This window comes from Stenella coeruleoalba, assembly GCF_951394435.1.
Source record: "Stenella coeruleoalba genome assembly, chromosome: 20".
In the NCBI taxonomy this organism is placed as follows: domain Eukaryota; kingdom Metazoa; phylum Chordata; class Mammalia; order Artiodactyla; family Delphinidae; genus Stenella; species Stenella coeruleoalba.
In genome coordinates, this window is record NC_137166.1 from 51,606,179 (window position 1) to 51,629,524 (window position 23,346).

At 50.7% G+C, this 23,346-nt stretch overlaps 2 protein-coding genes across 5 annotated transcripts in view; one reads left to right on the top strand and one right to left on the bottom strand.

The window, feature by feature from the left end:
- Nucleotides 1-256: 256 nt before the first annotated feature.
- Nucleotides 257-3,995, bottom strand: HRC (histidine rich calcium binding protein). Its single transcript, XM_079908802.1, has 6 exons — nt 2,199-3,995; nt 2,050-2,120; nt 1,442-1,510; nt 1,126-1,180; nt 626-662; nt 257-441 (listed from the first exon to the last, which is right to left on the bottom strand). Exons 1-6 carry the CDS (start codon nt 3,796-3,798, stop codon nt 405-407), a joined length of 1,869 nt encoding a protein of 622 aa, XP_079764928.1. The 5' UTR covers nt 3,799-3,995; the 3' UTR covers nt 257-404.
- Nucleotides 3,996-5,102: 1,107 nt separating this feature from the next.
- The window catches only part of TRPM4 (transient receptor potential cation channel subfamily M member 4), a 36,731-nt gene continuing 18,487 nt past the window's right edge, over nt 5,103-23,346 (top strand). For 3 of the 4 annotated variants that reach the window (XR_013825420.1, XM_079908799.1, XM_079908800.1), the window contains exons 1-13: nt 5,103-5,226; nt 5,527-5,594; nt 9,769-9,943; nt 10,294-10,474; nt 10,666-10,829; nt 11,035-11,218; nt 15,739-15,800; nt 15,951-16,136; nt 16,474-16,573; nt 19,291-19,403; nt 19,774-20,106; nt 20,285-20,419; nt 23,099-23,228. Coding sequence is in view for 3 of the 4 variants with exons in the window: in XM_079908799.1 (XP_079764925.1) it covers nt 5,203-5,226; nt 5,527-5,594; nt 9,769-9,943; nt 10,294-10,474; nt 10,666-10,829; nt 11,035-11,218; nt 15,739-15,800; nt 15,951-16,136; nt 16,474-16,573; nt 19,291-19,403; nt 19,774-20,106; nt 20,285-20,419; nt 23,099-23,228 (1,855 nt within the window). In the remaining variant the exon portion in view is untranslated. Of the gene's footprint in view, nt 5,227-5,526; nt 5,595-9,768; nt 9,944-10,293; nt 10,475-10,665; nt 10,830-11,034; nt 11,219-15,738; nt 15,801-15,950; nt 16,137-16,473; nt 16,574-19,290; nt 19,404-19,773; nt 20,107-20,284; nt 20,420-23,098; nt 23,229-23,346 lie in introns of those variants that run through there. The other variant, XM_079908801.1, reaches the window with a different exon arrangement.

Below are 23,346 nucleotides of genomic sequence, written 5' to 3' on the forward strand. Positions count from 1 at the left end.
TTCCGCTCCAGCTCCGGGGTTTGCATGGGAGAATCCTCTTTCCACGATGCCCCTGGGCGACGTGGCGTGGGGAGAGGAAAGACGGTGGGGAAGCCCTCGCCCCCGACTCTTGGTCGGCCTCCCTGCCCCAGGCGTCACTCAGTGATCACGGGTAAAGAGAACTGTTTCAAAAAGCTCCCGTGTTGACTGATTTATTTATCAGGACCTAGCAACCAACCACTTCGAGGAGTCCAGGCCCCTTCTCCCTCAGACCCCACCCGCATTCCCCGGTGCCCAGAGGATCCAGACCCCAGGCCAGACAATGAGGTTTCGGGGAGCACGTTTATTCAGAGAAATAAATATGGCCCGTGGAAAGGGGTTGGAGGGCCAGGGAGATGTATCTGCGCCGCAGCCGTGTGTCTGGGTTAGGGTTTCGGAGTTTCCAGCATGTCTGCCAGGGCTCTGGAGAGAAGGACGCAGAGGTTGGACAGCCGAAGTGTCCAAAGCTCACACCAGGGCGCTTAGAGGTCGTTAACCTGCTCATTTCACCAAGGGGGGACTAGAGGCTCAGGGCTTTCCAATAATTCATAGCGGGACAGCACCTTTCTAAACGGGGCCCTTAAACATCCCCCCTCCACACACTTACTGGTACAGGGACGAGGAGAAATAGTCGACGTAGCTTCCTGTAGGAGAGAAGAGGCTTGAGGGGTACACCACGGGTGAAATTGGGGGCCACTTTTCACTCAGTCCAGGACCAGGACTAGCTCCGCCCCCTTTTCTGGATTCCTTCCCCCAAACTAATTCCTTCTACAGCGACTCCTCCCTTCCTCCTGGCTCTAAGTGTTCCCATTCTCCAATAGCCCCACGCCCCGCCGCGTCCTTCGAATTCCACTTGCTTTGGCCCCAACCTCTTGGTTCTAGGCTAACCCCTCAATCCGAACCTCTTAGGTTTTGGCACCTATCCCCAACCTTCCCTCTGCCCGGCCCCGCCCCTCCGTGCTCCTCCCGCTCGTCACAGAGTCCCAGCCTTGGCCACGCCTCCGCACATAGCCACGCCCACAACCTTCCAGCCTGCTCCTCAGGTTGGCTCCACCCACCAGGCCCCGCCCCTTCATCAGGTTTCTTCTGGGCCCCACCCATGCTCACCCGGAGTGCAGACAGTTTCGCAGAGCAGCGGGCAGAGGTAGCAGAACTGGCAGTGCTGGGGGCGGGGGTGGGGAGAGAGAATGAGCGGTACGAGGTGGTCAGGGGCGGTGTTAGGATGGGGCGTGGGCCGTACTTGGGCAGGAGGCTAGCTAGGCGGAGGTTAAGGTCAGAGGCAGGATCGGGTTTGGAGTCAAGGCTGCATCAGGGGTAAGGGGTTAGGTCAGTTTGAGGGCAGAAGATTTGGGGCTGGGGGTGCTCAGATGGTCCCGGGCTGTCGGGAAACCTGGTGGATCCTTGAGTCTGGGAGAAGTCTCACCTGGCACTGGTCGCAGTGCTCTCCCATGTTCTCCTCGTCACAGTGACAGTTCTCACATTCAGTGCATCGCTGGGGACCAGAGGAGCCTGGTTAGGCAGGGAGGGACGTTTGGGAGCCACCCGCCAGTCCTCCACCCTGCCCACTGGACATATCCCCAACTTCTCAGCCTCATTACTTCTGACACTGAGCTCAGTATCTTCCTCCAACCTGCTTAACCTGCTTCCCACCCCCTCATTTCCCTATTGCAAGGCGCCCCGACGTCCCCTTGTCTCTGTGGGCTGGACCTTTGGGTACTCTCTTCACCCCCTCTCTTCCTATTCTCCCCATAGCCTGTCAGTCTCCAGTCCTGTCCCACCTCCCTCGGCTCTGCCTTGAACCTTCCTCCCTGTCCCCACATCTGCAAGTGCAGCTCAGGCCTCACCCTCTCTTTCCTGGACCACTATCCCAGGCTCCTCCCCAGCCTCCTGGCCTCCAGTCTGTCCCCGACTTGGCCCCAAAAGTGTCTTTGTTTACTCGGGCCCGTTGCTCAGGGCCCTCCCAAGGCACACCAGAGCCCAGAAACAAACTCTAGGAACAGCTTGGTGGGTGGAGCTGGGTTGCGGACATACATTGCAGATGGAGCAGTAGCCACACAGGGACCCTGGCTGGTAGTTCCCATACTCCTGGGCATCCTGCTGATCTGTGGGGACAAGAGGGCAGCAGTGACCCAGGTTGACTCCGCTCCTCCCCACCCCCATCATCCAGTCAGATCACTTACCCATGTCCTCACCACTCTCCTCTTCACTGGAGGCACCTCCAGACACCTCCCTCCTGGCCAGTGGGTTGGGGATGATGGTGAAGGGGAGCTCATCCTCTTCCAGCCCCTCCTCCTCATCTTCTTCCTCCTGGTGGTCTTGGCTCAGTGGGACCCAAACCTCAGCCCTCTCTTCCCTCCTCTCCTCCTCCTCTTCCTCCTCTTCTTCCTCCTCCTCCTGGCTCAGGCTGAGGCCATGACCTTCCTCCTTGTCTTCCTCATCCTCCTGGTCCAGGCTGCCATGGTGGGTACCTTCTCCTCCCTCCTCTGAACCTTCATCATCATCTTCATGGGAGCTGTGATCCTCTTCCTTCTCTTCCTCTTCCTCCTCAGAATCACTCTCCCTTAAATGGCTTCTATCCTTTACCCCCACGTATTCTGGGGACTGGTGGTTATTCTCCTCTTTGATGGACCCTCTGTGGCCAGTCCCTTTATCTCTGTGGCTTTGCTGCCTGTGGCTGGGAGCCTGGTGGCCAAGCTTGGCAGAGGTGTCCTCATCTTCCTCCTTGGGGACTCCGTGGTGGTGATGGCCATGGACTGCTCTTTCATGTTCCTCTGGGAAGTCCTCCTCCTTAGTGCTCTTGTGGCCTTGGGGCTGGTGGCTTGCAACATGGTGGCTGAACTTGACTGTGATCTCCTCCTCATTGTCTCCAAGGCCATGGTGGGTATGTCTGGGAACCTGGTGCCAGTGTTCAGTGGACACATCCTCATCCTCATCTTCCTTGTCTCTGTGGCCTTGATGTCTGTGGCTAGGGATATGATGGTGGTGTTCATCTGAGACATCTTCATTGTCTTCCTTCCCATGGCCTTGACTCCTGTGGGTCTGGTGTATGTACTCAGTGGAGACATCATCATCATCTTCTTCTTCTTCTTCATGGCCTCGGTGTCTGTGGCTGGGGCCATGATGGGGGTGTTCATCTGAGACATCTTCATCCTTTTCCTTCCCGTGGTCTTGGTGTCTGTGGACCTGGTGTCCATACTCAGTGGAGACATCCTCCTCTTCCTCTTCTTCATCCTCCTCTTCTCCATGACCTCGGTGTACATGCCTGACGATATGATGGTGATGCTCACTGGACACAACTTCGTCTTCATCTTGACGGCCATGGCTCCTGTGGCTGGGGAAGTGGTGCCCGTGCTCAGCTGAATCATCCGCCTCTTCATTCCCATGGCTTCTGTGCCCACGGGCCTGCTGAGCATGCTCTGTGTGTTCCTCCTCATCAGAGGTGTTCTCATCTCCCACCGTGTGGCCTTGGTACCTATGGTCTTGGGGTTCTCTGGAGACATCTTCATCCTCTTCTCTGTGGTCTCCGTGGCCCCAGAAATGATGCCCACTCTCCGTGGAAACATCCTTGTTCTCATCTCCATGGCCTCTATGGCTGTGCGTGGGGTGGCCAAACTTGCCCGATGCGTCCTCTGAGGGCTCCAAAGCTCCTGCATTGTCGTTCCAGTTGCTGGGCCCCAGCCCAGCCCCTCTCAGCTGCTGGGTCACGGCAGTGGGGAGAAGCAGGCTGGCCACTGCAGCCCAGAGGAGAAAAGTGTGCAGCCATGGCCCACAGTGGCCCATGGGGACAGACAGGCAGCAGAGCTTCTCCCAGGGCTGGCTCCCACTGTGGCTATGGCTATGTGGATGAATGTTGGGCTCCTTCTGTTTCTTTCTCCCTGTGTTGTTCCTTTGCTGTGTCTCTCTCGGCCTCTGTCCCCTGGCCCTCACAGCCAGGCCCTCTGAGGCAGTCTCCAGAGCCCCTTACCCTCCTCTCTGGCCCTCCCTCCCACTTCCCAGCCAATAGGGTCTCTCCCCTCCCCTCTCTGTGGCTAAATTTACTCTCAGCCCCGAGTTATTCTGGGTCAGTCCCCATCTGCCCCTCCCCTCCTGCTCCTCCCCCTCCCAGCTGGGGAGGGGGTGGATGAAGGGGTCTCTCCTTGGCCAGGAGAGGGGAGCCAAGGGATTTGACTTTGGGTTGCCAACAAGTTCATGTTTGGCAGCTGCAAAGACAATGGCTAGATTTTTAGTAGGCCAGTCTGGGGGGAGCCTGGGCCATGGGGGAGGGTAGCAGGAGGGATGTATCTGAGGGGAGAAACCCCTGCCCAGGAAGGACTGGGGGTTAGATTATGGGGAGTTTCTGGCCAGAATGGGCTACTCTGCTGAGAAGGTGGATGCCAATATGGAAGCCCTGGAATGGCGTGAAAGGAATTTTGCTCCAGCACACGTACCCATGACCTCCTGTCCCTGGAACTCAGATCTGGGGGCAGGGGATGGCGCCAGGCCAGGGCTATAAATACAGCGAGGGGGGGCAAGGGGCTCAGGTTACCCAGGAGGCCGCAGCTGTCCCTGTCAGAGAGTCGGCAGGAGACATGTGGCCCTGCCTGTCCGCATAGCAGTACCTCCCACTCCTCATCCTGTCACTGTCGCCCTCACTCTTTGGGTTCCCATCCTTCTTTATGGGTCTCCCCCTCTCTGTCATTGTTTCTTCACCAGCTCTCTCTCAGGGTCCCTGTTGCCCCCTCCTGAGGATTCTGTCCCCTTCTCCCTCTCCCTCTGAGTGTCTGCCACCCATCTAAATCTTTCTCTCTCCCTCTTTGGGTCAATGTAGCGCCCCCCCAATCTCTGTTCCCCCTTTCTGATTCTCTGCCCCCGCCTAAGTCTTAGTGTTTCCCGCCCCCCATCCCCCGACCTGGGTCAGTGTGCCCTCTCTCTCATCGCTGGCATTTCCTCTCTGCGTCTCTGTCCCCCTCTCCCTGGGTTCCTGTCCCCCTCTCCCTGGGTCCCTGCCCGCCTCTCTCTGGATCCTGTCCGACCCTTTGCCCCGCCTCCCGCTCTACGCTTCTCCGAGATTCCCCGCCCCCCAGACCTGGCCCCGCCCAAGGCTGGGCTGGGAAGTGGCGGATCCGGTTTGTTCAGGGCGCATCTAGAACCCGGGTTGGTGGATCGAATGCCGGGAGTCGGATAGGTTTCGGTGGCTGCGGCAGCATGGTGGGTGCAGAGAAGGAGCAGGTACAGCGGCCGGACCCAGGCCTGAGGGAACAGGGAGCTAGGGCCTGGCCTCCTGGTTTCCAGAGAGGAGGGTGCTTGAGACCCAGATTCTTGGGTCAGACAAAGGAAGGGGTTGCTGGGGGCCCGGACTCCAGGGTCCTTGGGGACGGATTGGTGAGGGGGTTGGGGGGGTCGAGTCTCCTGAGTCCGGGAGAGGAGGGCACTGGGGTCCCGGACTCCTGGGTCTCCGGCTAGGGCGCGGGTGGGTCACGGAGTGACCCTAACTGGATCCACCCCACCACTCCTTGTTCCTGTCTCCAGAGCTGGATCCCCAAGATCTTCAAGAAGAAGACGTGCACGACTTTCATCGTTGACCCCACAGATGCGGGGTGAGGAGTTCGCCCCGGGGACAGACCCCAGAGTGTCCCGGGTCCGCTGACCCCGCCCACCGCAGACCCCGCCTTTCGGTTCCTTCCCTTCCCCAGTCAGAGCCGATACTCCCAAGGGCGTTCCCTGGTGGCTCTCTACCTCGGGGAGGGCTTGGGTCAGTCTGCAAACACTTCTAATTTCCCATCCTCCCGCTCAGGTTCAGTGTTCAAGACCCAGGGCTGGGTTCTGGTTTTTTCCTTCCCCGTGTCCCTTCTGTGTGTCTCTGCCTCCTGGTGTCACTTTCTCTGTCTTTCTTTCTTGGCTGTCTCTGTTTCATCCATTCACTTGTTCGTTCATTCCTCCAAGAAATTCTCACTCAGCACTTCCAAGGGGACATTATTTTCAAGAGCACAGGCCCTGCCAGGGTTCAGATTTCAGCTGGGACACGTGCTGTGTGGCTTCGGGCAAATCATTTCACTTCTCTGGGCCTCATCTATCATCTGGGCATAAAAACAGGCTCTAGGGCTTCCCTGGTGGCGCAGTGGTTGAGAGTCCGCCTGCCGATGCAGGGGACACGGGTTTGTGCCCCTGTCCGGGAAGATCCCACATGCCGCGGAGCGGCTAGGCCCGTGAGCCATGGCCGCTGAGCCTGCGCGTCTGGAGCCTGTGCTCCGCAACGGGAGAGGCCACAACAGTGAGAGGCCCGCGTACTGCAAAAAGAAAAAAAAAAAAAAACCAGGCTCCATTTCCTGCGGATATTGTAAGAATTAAACAAGTTACTGCTTATGATATTTCTGAAACAGTGCCCAGCACATAGTAATCACTGGAAAATATGTCCATAGGAACCACCGGAAGGTAGCAATTACTAGCATGTGTAGGGCCTGTGCTTGTGCTGGGTGGCTGAGGGGTGGGGAGTGGCCACCATTAGGAGTTCCTGGCCTTCAGTGATGGTCTCTCAAGTGGGTTCTGGCTTTCTAGTGTCCTCAAGGCAATCTTTGGGGTATGGGAAATGTCAACGTTCCTAATTTAGTGTGTGTTTTATTATGACTATATTAGTGCAGGATGGCTTGAATTATGTATAAATAAACATATATATTATTTGGGGGTGAGTGCTCAAAAACTTTTACTGATGGAAAGGGCGGTCAAGGAATTTTAGGAACCTCTGGTCTGGTGGGAGGAAGATGATTATAAGGCAAGGAGATGGGAGCTGCAAAGGACAAGCCACTGGGCCCAGTGGGAGCCAAGAGGAGGCATCTGGTTAAGTCCGAGGAGGGGACACAGGGTGTCACCAATGGCTTCTGTAGGAGGAGGGGCTAATGAGGTGACATTGGAAGGTGATAAAGTTGGAGTTTGACAGTTGAAGGTGGGTTGGATTCCAGGAGTGGGAACAAGTATAAATTGTCCCCTATTGACTATGTGGCTTGCAAATGGGGCAGAGTTCAAGGTGCAGAGAGCATCTGAAAGAGGATATCAAGCAGGAGGGCAGGGCCAGTAGTCAGACAGCCTCAAATGTCACCCCGAGGGGTTGGGACCGAGTCTTGGTGTTCCGGGGAGCCATGGGAGGGGCAGAGTCAGCTCTGGGTGTGGATAGATGCCCTGAGGGCCACATGAGGATGAATAGGAGTTCAGGAAGCTGGGGAAGAGGCTGGGCAAGGGACAGGTGGGAGGAGAACAGGCCTGAGGCAGGCCAGGGCTGAGGGGACACAGAGAGGTGGGGACAGGGCAAAGATTCAGGGGCAGGAGCTTGGGGACCGATGGATTTGCAGAGTGAGAGGGGAGAGGGGAGGATGGGCCCAGACATCTGGTCTGGGGCCTGGGAAACAGTGAGCTTGTCCCCGAGATAGGAACCCAGGTGCATGAGTAGGTTTGGGAAATGTTGCCCAGCTCAGAGTGGGATTTCGTGTGTGGGAGGGGCCTGGGGGAGCCAGGGGCATTGCAAACCTGGTTCAGGGACTCAGGAAAGGTCTGTGACTTCCATCCAAGATTTGAGAAGTCCTAGCTGTAGGTGGTAATGGAAACTGAAGTGGAAGTAGGATGGGGGGAAGAAAGTGTAAAATCAGAGGAGGTTGCAAACTGGCAATTCTATGGCCGATGTTTTCTTTTTTTTCTTCCACGGAAGAAAGGATTGCTAAAAACTTGTCTCTGAATGCTTCAAGACAGACATGCTGCCTCAAGTCAGCACAGCCTCCGGCACATCCGCTTATAATTTTCCACCTGATGCTTCTTTCTCTTACGTAATTACCTGCCTGGCCCTTGGGGCCATTGAGTTTGAGACCCATGTAGGGAAGGCATGTGGTCCTGGCTCTGGGGAACACCTACACTCAAGGGAGGCACAGAAGAAGAGAAAGCCACAGATGAGGCAGAGACAGAGCAGCCAGGGGAACGGGTGTGCTCTGCCAGGGAAAAGCTTTTCTAGAGTCAGCCTTTTAGATATGACCAGTGCTACTTTGTCGGAGTCAGATGAGACCTGAATAGGAGCCATTGTACTCGGGGATGTGCAGGTAATTGCTGATTTTTATCGGGAACAATTTCGTTTTCAGTGGCCACACAGAGAAAGGGGGGTAGGAGATGAGACGGACAGAGGGGGAGTCTGCCAGTGCTGTCTACCAGAAGTTTCTGCAATGGTGAAAATGTTCTATATCCACATCCAGTATGGCAGGCACTGGCCACGTATGGCTCCTGATCACTTGAAATGTGGCCAGAGCAACTGAGGAACTGAATTTTTAGTTGTATCTAATTTTAATTTATTTGACTATAAGGAGCACGGTGTGGCTAGAGGCTACTGTACTGGACAGTTCAGGTTCTGGAACATTCCATGAAGAAATTTTGCCAGGAAGGGCTCGTGGGAAGTAGATGGACAGGAATGAGGGGTGGGGGGGGGTCCAGGGACGGGGTTGAGATAGGTGAAAGGATCAAGTGGGTAAACTGAGGCATGCCAGGACCCTGGAGGTAGACTCAGGAAGAGGGAGGGATGTATCCTATAGTTCTCACTGTGCCAGGAGCTGGTGTATTCTGTTTGGATTTGTTGGCCATTCTTTTAGTGACTTTACAACTCTTGTCAAATCCATGGACCACCTGTGCTATTCTTTCCGTAAAATTAGTCCTTAAATCATGGCTCACTCTGTTTACATAAATGCAGGTCTCCCCCGATATTTGAATCCCTTCTGGAATCAGGGACCAAAGAGATTTAGATACATTTTCAAATAAATCCCTCATCTCCCAAACCTGTGTGGCTTGCTGTTTTTAAACTCAGGTGCCAATCCCATTAGGTAACCAGGGATACTTGCGTATTTATTTAGGGGGAAAGAAGTTTCATATGTGATCACCGTAAATGCAAAATCTGTTCCATTTGCCACAAAGAGAAAGAAACAAGCCATAAAAGACAATCACAATGAAAACCAGGTGAAAAGTATTTACCGTCTAAGTGGATGCTGTTGCCAGCCCGGTTTTCTGAGCCTGAGGCCAGCTTTTCTCTGTTAAAAAGAAAAAGTAAAGAGTTAGGCATTAAAAACATTCTAGCACCCAGCTGATCCTCTCTCCTTGACAGTAATTAGGAGAACTCAAAAAGGAATGACTTTCTTACTGTGTTGTTCAAGGTTATTTAAAGCTCAGTGTGGAGTTCACGGAGACCGGATCTGGTATGCGGCCCCCATTTTAGGAAATGTTGTGTTATTTCATTGGCCCCTCACAGTTCTATGACGGAGGCTGGGCTATCATTGCCTTTCCATTTGAGGTGGAAATTTAGGCTCAGAGAGATGAAACTACTTGCTCAAAGTCACACAGCTGCCTTGGCCTCTAGTGCATGCGTGCTCTGTGATCACTCTCTTGATTTTCCTTTTCGTGTGAATACCATCTGTTTGAACTGGGGGCAGCAAGGACATCCCCAATGGCCCCCTGCACTTTTCCACGTCAGGCCCTGAAGGCAGCAGTGAGTGTGGGATCTGGTATGCAGACCTCCCTGCTCAGGTGCTCTTGAGCCACTGTGGCTTCCTGCTGGTGGGTGAGGTGACTGTGGTTGTTCTGCCCCAGTCTCTCCCTCAGGCTGGTCAGAACCATGGAGGGCCAGGGCCAGGGTCAGTATGGACTGTGAGCTCCTCTGGAGGGAGATGCAGAAATATGGACATTTCTACAGGATGCTTGGGGTCGGTGCGGACGCCTCTGGGCTTCATCCTCCTCCTTCCCCTCCCCCCTCAGGGGGACCTTGTGCCAGTGTGGGCAACCCCGGTGTGCCCACCCATCAGTGGCTGTGGAGGATGCATTCGGGGCAGCCGTGGTGACCGTATGGGACAGTGACTTGCACACCACGGAGAAGCCCACAGATGCCTTCGGAGACCTGGACTTCCTGGGTGCCGGCCGCAAGGCCAGCAATGTGAGGCTTGCATGTCTGGGCAGGGCCAGGGTTGACCAGTGGGGCTGCATGCCTCAGGGGCTCCCGGAGCCAGGGTCTGGGGGTATCCCAACTGAACATTGTGTCTCCCCATTTACCCATCCCTATCTTCACCTCTCCTGGATCCCTGTCCCCTCCACCCCTGTCTTTTCTAAGCCTGTCCCCCTCTCTCTGGGTCTCTGTCCTCCTCTCTCTGGGTCTCCATCCCTCCCCTCTGGGTCTCTGTCCCCGTCCCCCCTCTCCCCATCTCTGTGCTCCTCTCTCTGCGTCTCTGTCCCTTTCTCTCTGTCTCTGTCCCCTTCCCCGTGTCCCTTCCTCTTGTGTGTCCACAGTTCCTCCGGCTCTCTGACCGCACGGATCCAGCTACAGTTTATAATCTGGTCACAAACATATGGGGCTTCCAGGCCCCGAACCTGGTGGTGTCAGTGCTGGGGGGGTCGGGGGGCCCCACCCTCCAGACTTGGCTGCAGGACCTGCTGCGACGCGGGCTGGTGCGGGCTGCCCAGAACACAGGTGACTGAGGGTGGGCATCTGCCTCCTGGGCCGGGGCCGGCTGCCCCCCCCATCTCCCCCACTTCCCTGGAATTCTGTCTTTCCCCACTCCCGCCTTTGTGTGTGGGGTTTTGTCTCACTCTCTAGTCTCTGTCTGTCTCTGCACGCCTGTGTGTCTCTGGACCTCACCACCAGTCTGTGTCGCTGTGTAGGGGCCTGGATTGTCACCGGAGGGCTGCACAAGGGCATTGGACGGCATGTGGGTGTGGCAGTGCGGGACCACCAGACAGCCAGGACTGGGGGCAACAAGGTGGTGGCCATGGGCGTGGCCCCCTGGGGCGTGGTTCGGAATAGAGACACCCTCATCAACCCCAAGGTGGGACCCAGGGTCTTGGACAAGGTGGGGGTTGGGGGCCAGGAGTCTGGGGTCTGAGGGGGGAGGGGCTGGGGGCCTGGACTCCTGGGTATGAGGGAGGAGGGGCTGGGGACCTGTAGTTCCGGGTCTGAGGGAGAACGGGGCTGGGTGTCTGTCCTCTTGGCCCTGATGGAAAGACTCCCTGGTCTGGCCACTTGTCCCCCAGGGCTCGTTTCCTGCGAGGTACCGGTGGCGCGGTGACCCCGAGGATGGGGTCCAGTTTGCTCTCGACTACAACTATTCGGCCTTCCTTCTGGTGGACGACGGCACCCACGGCCGCCTGGGCGGCGAGAACCGCTTCCGCTTGGGCTTCGAGTCCTACCTTGCCCAACAGAAGACGGGCGTGGGAGGTGAGTGGCTCCTTCCACCGGGGATTCACAGCCCAAAGCTCAGGATCCCAGTGGTCAGATCTGGTAGGAATTTGGGGGTTGCGGCCAGGGGGAGTTTCCTATGGTCAAGTGCCTCCTCCCATCATTTGCTGTGTTTGAAAAAATCATTATCTTGAAATCTACAATACCGAAAGGTGGACAGCTTGATGATTTTTTTTTTTTTTTTTTTTTTTGCGGTACACGGGCCTCTCACTGCTGTGGCCTCTCCCGTTGCGGAGCACAGGCTCCGGACGCGCAGGCTCAGCGGCCATGGCTCACAGGCCCAGCGGCTCCGCGGCATGTGGGATCTTCCCGGACCGGGGCACGAACCCGCGTCCCCTGCATCGGCAGGCGGACTCTAAACCACTGCGCCACCAGGGAAGCCCAGCTTGATGAATTTTTAACAAATTGAATCCACTTATGCAGCCAGCACCCAGATCAAGAAACAGTAATACCAGCCCCCAGAAGCTTTCTGCCCACACCCAAGAGCCACCCTATCCTGCTTGTCACAGCAGAGTAGTTCTGACTGTGTTTCATATGAATACAATCACACCAAACCCATGTTTTAAATTCTGCCTTCTCATATTCGACATTATTTCTGTGAGATTCATCCATATCATTTCATGAACTGTAGTTTGTAAATAACCCATGGATCAAAGAAGGAAAAAGAAAGAAGCTAGAAAATATTTTGAACTGAATGATAATAATGTTATGACATACCAACACTTTGGGGATGCAGCTATTGCAGTACTTAGAGGGAAATCTGTAGACTTAAATGCTTACCTAAAATGAAAAGAAAAGAAAGATTGAAAATCAATGATTTAAGTCTCCAATTAAAAAAAATCCTAGAAACAGAAGAGCAAATCAAATCTAGAGAAAGTAGAAGCAAGGATATAATAAAGACAGGGCAGAAATCACTAAAACAGAAAGGAGGGCTTCCCAGGTGGCGCAGTGGTTGAGAGTCCGCGTGCCGATGCAGGGGGCACGGGTTCGTGCCCCGGTCCGGGAGGATCCCACGTGCCGCGGAGCGGCTGGGCCCGTGAGCCATGGCCACTGAGCCTGGGCGTCCGGAGCCTGTGCTCCGCAACGCGAGAGGCCGCGACAGTGAGAGGCCCGCGTACCGCAAAAAAAAAAAAAAAAAAAAAGAAACTGGCAGCTTTAAAAAAAAAAAAAAAAAACAGAAAGGAAATGTCCAATGTGGAAAGTCAACTAAACAGAAACCTGCTTCTTTATAAACATTTCCTGTATTTTAAAAAGTGTCCATTTAATTCTTTTTTTTTTTAAGTATTTATTTATTTTTGGCTGCATTGGGTCTTCGTTGCTGTGCGCGGGCTTTCTCTAGCTGTGGCGAGCAAGGGCTACTCTTCGTTGCGGTGCGCAGGCTTCTCATCGCGGTGGCCTCTCTTGTTGCGGAGCACGGGCTCTAGGCGCATGGGTTTCAGTAGTTGCGGCACGAGGGCTCAATAGTTGTGGCTTGTGGGCTCTAGAGTGCAGGCTCAGTAGTGTGGTGCACGGGCTTAGTTGCTCCACGGCATGTGGGATCTTCCCGGACCAGGGATTGAACCCGTTTTTCCTGCATTGGCAGGCAGATTCTTAACCACTGCACCACCAGGGAAGTCCCCCATTTAATTCTTAAACTTTACTTAGCTTTTCGGCAACTTTAATCTTATTTGTAAAATTATCTTTTTGGGGTGCAAACTGACTTTTTTGGGGTGTATAATTCTGTGAGTTTAGGCGTGTGTAGAGATTCATGTCCACAGTCAGGACATAGACCAGTTCTGTTACCATGAAGGCATTCCTTTTGCACCCAGCCCCTGGCAGCCACTGATCTGTTTTCCATCACTCTAGTCTTCTCTTTTCCAGAAGCTAAATAAATGGAATAATATAATACATGACCTTTTGAGACTGGCTTCTTTCACTCAACATAATATTTTATGGCAGCTTTAATATGTGTTTACTGGAACTAATCAAACCATGCGAAGGTATATAAGGAAATTCATAGCATTGCCTGAATTGTAGTTTGTAAATAACCCACTGGTCAAAGAAGAAAATAAAAAGACGTTAGAAAATTCCCTTCCCAGCTCCAATCCCTTCTATTGGGGTAATCTGTGTTATATGGTTTGGAGTTAATCCTTTTATATCTTTGTCTATGCTTATAAAATCCTATGCTATGCTCAGTGGTGTTCCTTTCTCTCTTTTATACTATACATATACATATCACTTTCTTATAACCATCCCTTTTAGGTACAAACTTCTCTATCTTGTATCTCCTTTTAATAGTTGTATGATATTCCTTGGTAATGGTTGTACCATCTGTTATTTAAATTTTTCTCAATTGGTGGATACTTAAAGTGCTATCAGTGTTTGGCACTACAAACAACGCTGAATAAATATCTTTGTATGAACATCCATAATTACATCCAGGTGTTTTAAATTCTATACAGTAGATCCCCCAAGTGAGATTGCTCTGTGTGTATACTAATAGATAGTACTAGATCACTTTCTTAAAGTGTGTAGCAGTTTTCACTCTCATCGAGAACGTGTGAGAGTTTCCTTTTCTGTCCAGTCTTAACCGGCTCTGGATACTCTTGGTTTAAATTTTTTTTTTTTGGCAAATTTGATGGGTAAAAAGTGACATGCCACTTTTCATTTGATTTTTTAATTTATCTAACCACTGTTAAAAGATATAAACGTATATTTTGTTGGCCAATCAGATTTCCTCAATTATGAATTGTCTATTCATATTCTTTGCACATTTTTGAATTGGGTTATTTCTTTCTTGTCTTTTTGTAAGAATTCTTTGTATCCTGTCCTTAGTAACGCTTTGACTGTTAGATGTAAAATTTTTAGAAGATACTTTAATTATGGTGTCTACTTCCATAAAAATTCTATCATTTTTATGTGGTTAGATATATTTGTTGTTCCTTTTATAGCCCCTTGGTTTCCCTTGGTTTTTTAGGAAGGTCCATTTCACTCCAATGCTATACAAATATTCTAAGTCTTCTTTTTTAATATCTTATATTTTTATGTTTAAACTTTTAATCCATCTGGAAATGATTTTTAGGTGTTTTGAGATAGGGAGTCTACATTTTTTTCTTCCAAATGGGAAACCACATTCTCTTCATGTCCATTTAATAAATAAACCATCTTTTTCCAGCTAAATTGAAATGCCACTTAAGTTGTATATTCAGTTCCTTTATATGTTGAAGTATTTCTGAACCTTTTTCTCTTCTACCTATTTATTCCTGTGCCAAAAATATATTTTGTTTGGGACTTCCCTGGTGGTCCAGTGGTTAAGACTCTGCATGTCCAATGCAGGGGGTGCAGGTTCAATCCCTGGTCAGGGAACTAAGATCCGACATGCTGTGCAGCATGGCCAAAAAAAAAAAAATTATATATATATATATATATATATATATATATATATATTTGTTCCTGTTGTTGTTTACAGCAGTTTAAAGACGTTTGAATATATATTAGGGAAAGTTTCTCCCTACTGTCATTTCTCAAAAATTTCTTAACTCCTCTGATATTAATTCTTTCATATGAATTTAAAAATTATTTTGTTCCATTAAGAAAAAAACAGGAAAACACTGCCAACCTCCTCCTACCTCCCTCTTTCTCCAAACTGCATTGAATTTATGTGTTACATTGTGAGAGGTTAACGTGGTATTTGTTTTTCCATTTATTCAGGACTTGTTCTTATATAATGTTTATCAATTTCCTTATAAAAGTATTATACCTCTGTATGAATTAATTCCCAGGTATTTTATCATTTTTGTGAAAACATGGATAAGATACATATTATAATAGTTGTAGAAAAGTTTTTTATTTTTGTGTAATTTTTGTATTAATTCTCTTAACCAAATTCTCTTATTAATATTTAGTTATTTTGAGTGGAGTCTCTCCAATTTTCTGAGAATATAAATCATCTTTCCTTCAAATAGATACCTTTGTCTCTTTCAGCTTAAAAAATATATGTACAAGTTTTCATTCCAATTATTTCATTTTCTTGCATTGTTACATTAGCTCAAAACTCCCAGATAAGTGTGAATAGTAGTAATGTTGTTTCAGTTCTTATTTTATTGGGAATAGAGTTCGTAAAAAACTTATATGAGTTTGCTATTGGGCTTTGATAAATATCTTTCTTGTATTTGGATAGTCCTTTCTATTCCTTATTTCCTTTATTTTCTATTTGCACTTTCATCCTCTCCTGGCTCCTGGATGGTTAATCAGTTATAGGATTGACTCATGCCTCATTCGGGAACCCAGGAGTCCAGGCTCCCAGCCCTCTCCTCCCTTGAGAAATTGAACATTACTGTCTTCAAGATCTGGCCCCTCCCAACATCCTCAAAGGCATGACAGTTCTCATGTGCCTCCAGACAGAGGATTAGGCAGAAGCCAGCGTTTGCCCTGGGGACTCCTGGGAAACGTGGTTCTCTCCCATCGCTGACAGAGGCTGATGGGAGGTGACCAAGCCCTGTGCTCTCTTCTCTCCTCAGGGACTGGAATTGACATCCCTGTCCTCCTTCTCTTGATTGATGGTGATGAAAAGATGTTGAAGGTAATAAGGGCTCAGGTGCCTGGGTCTAAGGGGGGGCAGTAGCCGGGGGCTGTACTCCTGTGTCCTAGGGGAGGAGGGGGCTGGGAATCTAGACTCCAGGAGGTGTGAATACTTTCCTTCCCTAACCTGACTCCCCCTTTTGTCCTGTAGCGGATAGAGAAGGCCACCCAGGCTCAGCTCCCCTGCCTCCTGGTGGCCGGGTCTGGGGGAGCTGCAGACTGCCTGGCAGAGATCTACACTCTGGCTCCAGGGACTGGAGGAGGCAGGCGATGTGAAGCCCAAGATCTGATTAAACGTTTCTTCCCCAAAGGGGACCCTGAGGTCCTACAGGCCCAGGTATGACATTGGGGGTCCAACTCTGGAACCTGAGATGGGAGGGAGCTGGGAACCTGGGCTCCTGGACCTTGAGAGGTGAGGATGCTGAGGATTTGGAGACCTGGATCCAAGGGAAGGGGAATGGGGGCCCAGCCTCATGGATATGAGGGAGGAAAGGCTGGGAGCCTGGACTCCTGGGTTTAAGGGAGGAGAGGCCTGGGGGCCTGGATGCCCCCTAGGTTCTGGGAGTAGAGGGTGCTAGGCACCTAGACTACTGGGTCCTTCAGGGGAATGTTCTATATCTCTGTGGACAGGGCCAGGGAGTTGGGTGTGGGTTGCAAAACTTGGTATTCTGCAGGTGGAGAGGATCATGAGTCGGAAGGAGCTGCTGACAGTCTATTCAACTGATGATGGCCCTGAGGAATTTGAGACCATTGTTTTGAAAGCCCTTGTCAAGGGTAAGGCTTGGAGTCCCAAAACTTCCCCCATTGTCAGCTCAACTTTGGACACCTCTCTTGGCCTCGGCACTTTATCCATCCTCTCTAATCTAAATTGTGCCCGTTTTTTTTTTTGTTTTTTTTTTTGCGGTACGCGGGCCCCTCACTGCTGTGGCCTCTCCCGTTGCGGAGCACAGGCTCCGGATGCGCAGGCTCAGCGGCCATGGCTCACGGGCCCAGCCGCTCTGCGGCATGTGGGATCTTCCCAGACCAGGGCACGAACCCGTGTCCCCTGCATCAGCAGGCGCACTCTCACCCACTGCGCCACCAGGGAAGCCCTGTGCCCGTTTTTATCTTTTTCCTTTTATCATTGCCTTTTGGGGCTTTGCACGGTGCTATTTGGACAATTTTCCCAAGATACTTTCATTATGTTCCAACGTTGCTTTCCTTCTGTTGTATCCATCCACCCATCCTTTCATCCTTTATCCATCCATCCAGCCATATGTACATTGATCTTTCCATCTACCCATTATTCCATTCATCCTTCATGCTGCCATCCATCCAAGCATCCATCCATCTTGCCATCCACCCATCCTTCTACCAGTTTATTCACACATCTAGTAACAATTCCATCCACTCATCATTCTTCCATCCATCCATTCTTCCATCTATTCACCCACTCACCCTTTCTACTTTTCCTATATGCCTCCAATATGTTTTAAGCCCTGAGGGGTGGTGGCATCAGAGAAAAACCAGAGTGCTGTCTCCCAGCAAGGAACTCCTGATATTTCACTAGAGGAATGAATGATGAAAACCAAGGTAGGGAGCATAATGGCTGCTTGGTAGAGGCTGAGGATGGAGCTCATTATTCATTCAACAAAGATTAGGCTCAGAGATAAAAGCAGATCCTACCAGGGTTGTTTGGACATAACCTTAAGTAAAATTCAAGACAAAAGCATGGGAGAGGAACTGCTGTCAGAAAGGGGAGAAAAATGGGGAGGTGGTATTTAAACCGGGCGGCCTTGAAGAGCCAGTAGAATTGGGAGTTAGTAGGATGCGGAGGTGGGATAAATAAGTGGTAAGGGGGATCCCCAGGGCTCTGTGGGAATGTGGGCGGGGAGGGTCATTTTTGGTGTCAGAAGAGTTTTACAGGGAAAACACCCACTTAGATAAAAACTCCCAAGAGGCATAGTGTCAATTTGTAATGCGTTCTGAGTTCCAGGTCCCCACCCCAATTGCATCTACCATGTTCTGTGGTGTGGTAGTTATTTTTGACTTTGGAATCAGATAAAACTAAAATTTGAGTATCAGCTTGGCCCCCTCTCTGCTGTGTGACTTTGAGAAAGAGACTTTCCCTCTCTGAGCCTTAGTTTCTCTCTCTGAAAAATTGAGATAATACCTGGCAGGAGTGTTGTGAGCCTCAGAGGCAGATGATGGGCAGTGCCTGGTCCCCAGGGGGAGCCTAATAAACGGGAACTCTTCTTAATATGCTTCCGTTTCTTGTGGGGACACATCCTTTAATAGAGGATGACAGTCAGTGGGCAAATCGGATTTACTTTACAGAAGTTAACTCATCAGCCTCCTGGGAGGAAACACAGCAGCTCTCTAAGATGTGGTTTGAGGGGGTGGTGTTTTAAGTCTGTTGCCTGCAGAAGTACAAGTGATCACACCCTGCTGGGGAAACTGGAGATGGCTGGACAGTCTCAGTGTTGGCAGAGTTGAAGGGATGGGGTTTCAGCAGGTGAGGAAGGAAGAGGGAAGGGGATGAATGCTTCATAAGAGTCTAGGAACAGCCAGGCACTGCGCTGAGCAGCTGGCACACATTATTGCCCCTGATCCTCTAACCCTTCCTGTAAGGACCGTCTGCCCAGTTTGCAGATGAAGAAACTGAGGCTTAGAGAGGGGGAAAGTGACTTGCCCAAGGTCACACGAGGCTGACCGCACACTTTTGGATCCATTAAATTATCCGATCAGATTTTTAAAGGCCACTTGTTCTTCCTTGTTCTATTTAATGACCTTCAAGGTCTTCCGAAGTCCGGCTAATGTTTACATTTTTTCTGCTACTTTTCGCCTCACAAATATTGCCAAGTTGCAGGAAACCAGAGTGACTCACATTTGCCATCATAGCCTGTGCTTTCCTGCACCAAGGCTTTTGCTCAAGCTGCTCCTGCTGCCCTGATGATTCTTTTCTCATCTTAGATGCACACTTCCAAATCCTACTGGTCTTTCAAAAGCCCTACCTCAATGTGCATCCCCTAGGAGGCTCCCTTGGGTCTCTCCATACCTCTGTGACTGTAGCCTCCCCTGGGTCCTAATCACATTCTATGCCCTCCTCCAAGGGCACCGATCACTCTAAGGGCAGTTATGTGGTTCTGGGACGTATTTCCCAGGAATGAGCTCCTTCAGGGTAGGGACTGTATCCAGTCTCTCTCCATCCCTCTTACTGCCTGGTCTGTAGCCTACCTCAGTAAATGTTAAATGAATAAATGATTCCCTTTCCTTGTCTTGGGGCCTCTCAACCACTGGTCTGAAGAGTTTTACATTCACCTCTGCCCCTGGGTTTGAATGACCTTATGCTTGTAATAGCCTGACTTCTTAAGACCCCAGACTCTGCCCAACAACACTGCCTTTATACGGAGTTTAAATGTCAGGCATCTCGAGTAGAAGTGATACAGACACCCATCAGATCTTCCCAACCTCCCCTGACTTCTTGCCCCCTCTCCTTCTCACCCTTTCAGCCTGTGGGACCTCTGAAGCCTCAGCTTACCTGGATGAGTTGCGTTTGGCTGTGGCTTGGAACCGTGTGGACATTGCCCAGAGTGAACTCTTCCGGGGGGATATCCAGTGGCGGGTGAGGGGTTGGGGCCTGGCGACTGGGGATCCTGACAAAAGGGATGCATTTCCCCCACTCCCTGACTCCTTTGGCATCTGGCTCTATCTTCCTTTATGGCGTGTCCAGCTTTCTCTTAATTGTCCATCCATCTCTGGTTGTCCATCTGTCCCCATCTTGTTCCCTCTCTCCCCATCCATCCATCCATCTACTTGCCCACCCATCCATCCTCTCATCCATCCCTCCACCCATCCATCCATCTGACCATCCATCCATCTATCCGTCACTCATAGCTCTGTACCCCCAACTCTTGTCCTTAATCTCTGACCTCACCTGGCCTTCTGCCTGTCTCTGTGCTCAACTCTTCCCCCGTTCATTCCACCCCCACCAGTCTTTCCACCTGGAAGCCTCCCTCATGGACGCCCTTCTGAATGACCGGCCAGAGTTCGTGCGCTTGCTCATCTCCCATGGCCTTAGCCTGGGCCACTTCCTGACCCCTACGCGCCTGGCCCAGCTCTACAACGCAGCGCCCCCGAACTCACTTATCCACAGCCTTTTGGACCAGGTGTCCCACAGCACAGGCAACAAAGGCCCAGTCTCTGAACCCTCTGCGGAGCCACAACCCCCTAAGGTGGGGCAGGTGCTGCGGATGCTGCTGGGGAAGTCGTGCGCACCGACGTTCCCCGCCGGAGGCACCCACCTGGGCGATGGCAGCATGGAAAATGTAAGGAACGGGGTGGGTGGGGGAAGCACAAAAGGGTCTGGGGGCGGGGCTATGCCAGGATGGGGCGTGGTCAGAGCACGGGGTGTGTGACTGAACGGGGTGTGGGGCTGGTGGTTGGGGCGGAGTCAGGAAAGGTCTGGGGCGGAGACAACGCTCACCACGCCTTCCTCGCCTCCAGTCGTTTCTGCCGTGGGACAAGGCCACCTCAGAATTTCTGCTGGAAGCCGTCCCCGAGCAGGCACCCTGGAGTGACCTGCTCCTCTGGGCACTGCTGCTCAACAGGGCTCAGATGGCCGTGTACTTCTGGGAGATGGTGAGTGCTGTCTTGATCTCTGATTCTACTTGCTCCTACATTCCTGTCCTTTATTTCTACCGAACTCCAATGCTTGAGCAGTAAGATTCCCTGACCTAGGATATCACTCGTCCCCCACCCCACTCCATTCTTGATATATGACCCCGAGTGCTGTTTCTTCCTCCCCACCCCCACCCCCCATATCATGAATTTCTTGTAACTTGCTTTCTCCATTAACAATATATATTGGGCATTTACCCTTGCTCATATATATGCATCAATCTCATCCTTTCAGAGTGGTCGCTTGTAGGAGGAAGTGAGACATTATCTGTAGCTGATGGGGATTCATTTCAGCATAATTGTGCTTGCAGTTTAGATGCATTGTCGTAGTTGCAATGCAGAAGGGGACAAGACTAGAGGCAAGGATGCCAGGTAGGAAGGTAGAGCTTCAGGCAGCCAAGATGGGGGCCTGGATTAAAGCTGGTGAGACGTAGGTGTTGGGACACATTTGAGAAGTTTAAAAAAAAGTCATGGTATTCGAATAGGATCAAAGATAGACCCTATCTTTATGTCAAAGAAATATCTTGACAGGAGTTCTTCAGCCCTGGGTTATTTTCAGCCCATCCGGTCATTGGTTAAAAATAAATAGATTTTTCTTTTTTAATTGAGATAAGTGTTCCTCAGTGTTGTAGCATGTATGAGAACATCCTTCCTTTCTAAGGTTGAATTATATTCCATTGTGTGGATATACTACCTTTTCTTTATCCATTCATCTGTTGATGGACATGTGGATTGTTTTGACCTTTTGGCTATTGTGAATAATACTGCTATGACGAGTGTACAAAATATCTGTTTGAGTCCCTGCTTTCAGTTGTTTTGAGGACATATCTAAGAGTGGAATTGCTGGACCATATGGTAATTCTAGGTTTAATTTTTTGAGGAACTGCCATACTATTTTCCACAGTGGTGGTACCATTTAAATTTCCACCAGCAATGCACACAAGTGTTCCAATTTCTCCACATCTTTACCAACACTTGTTATTTTCTTTTCTCTTTTCTCGTCCTTCCTCTCTCTCTCTGTCTCTTTCTTTCTTTTTTATAATTGACATCCTAATGGGTGTGATCTGTGTTTTTTTTTTAAATATATATTTATTTATTTATTTACTTGGCTGCGCCGGGTCTTAGTTGCGGCACGTGGGATCTTAGTTGCGGCATGCAGGCTCTTGGTTGTGGCATTCAGGATCTAGTTCCCTAACCAGGGATTGAACCCAGGCCCCCTGCATTGGGAGCTTGGAGTCTTAACCACTGGACCACCAGGGAAGTCCCTCTCACTTGATTTCTTTTTTTTTTAAGTTTTATTTTTATTTATTTTATTTGTTTATTATTTTGGGCTGCATTGGGTCTTCGTTGCTGTGCGTGGGCTTTCTCTAGTTGTGGCGAGCGGGGGCTACTTTTTGTTGCAGTGCACGGGCTTCTCATTGCGGTAGCTTCTCTTATTGCAGAGCACAGGCTCTAGGGGGTGCGGGCTTCCGTAGTTGTGGCATGCGGGCTCAGTAGTTGTGACTCATGGGCTCTAGAGCACAGGCTCAGTAGTTGTGGCACACGGGCTTAGTTGCTTCATGGCATGTGGGATCTTCCTGGACCAGGGCTCGAACCCACGTCCCTTGCATTAGAAGGCGGATTCTTAACCACTGCGCCACCAGGGAAGTCCCTGGTTCCTTTTTATAATTTCTATATCTTTATTTCTATTCTCTATTTGCTGACACATCATTCTCCTGGCTTCCTTTAGCTCTTTGTTCATAATTTCCTTCAGCTTTTTGAGCATATTTAAGACAGTTGATTTAAAGTCTTTCTCTAGTAAGTAAATCCAGTGGCTACGTTTCCTAATTTCTTTTGTCCTGTGAATGGGTCATACTTTTTTGTTTCTTTGCATGCCTCATAATTTTTGTTGTTGTTGTTGTTGAAAACAGGACATTTTGAATATTATAATATGGCAACTTTGGAAATCAGCTTAACTCCTTCCTTCAGGGGTTGTTGTTGCTGCTTGTTGTGGGTGGTTGTTGTTTGTTTAGCGACTTTCCTAAGCTATTTTTGTAAAGTCGGTATTCTTCATCATGTATGGCCACTGAAATCCCATTCTGTTAGCTTAGTGGTCAGCTAGTGACTTGACAGAGATTCCCTTAAATGCACAGGGGTGGGGGAATAAAGCCCTTCCACTTTGCAGGTTGGCTCTTTGTGGAGCCGACTTTTAACACTTAGGCAGGCTGTTTACAATCTGCCTTTAGCCTTCACTGCCTGCTTTTGCTGAGCCTAAAGGTGAGCCAGAGGTGAAAGCTTAGGGCTTTCCATAGTCTTTTCTGAGCATGCATCCAGTCTTGGTCATGTTTGTAGCCTTCTAGATTTCCTGGTACATGTAGGAGCTTTTTATTTTTTTGTTTTATTTTTACTTCTTGATTTATTTGGCTGTGCTGCGTGGCATGCGGGATGTTAGCTCCCCGACCAGGGATCTAACCCATGCTTCCTGCAGTGGAAGCTCAGAGTCCTAACCACTGGACCACCAGGGAATTCCCCATAGGAGCTTTTAAAACCCCTCACTCCCTCAAGCATCTCCTTCCCCAGCTGCTTCCCTCTTCTCTCCCAAGCTGTTCAGAGTATCTGTTGCTTGCCTCAGCTACTTGAGGCCTGTCTCTGTCTCTCCAGGGTTCCAGTTCTGTGGCCTCAGCTCTTGGGGCCTGTTTGTTGCTGCGAGTGCTGGGGCGCCTGGAGGCTGAGACTGAGGAGGCAGCACGGAGGAAGGACCTGGCAGCCAAGTTTGAGGGGCTGGGTGTTGGTGCGTGGGGCATGGGTGCCTGGCGGGGCAGAGACAGGGAGCTGCCATGAAGGGGGTTGTAAAACTACCCATTCCTCCTCTCGTCACTCTGCCTCTTCCCCTTCAATCGCCTCATCTC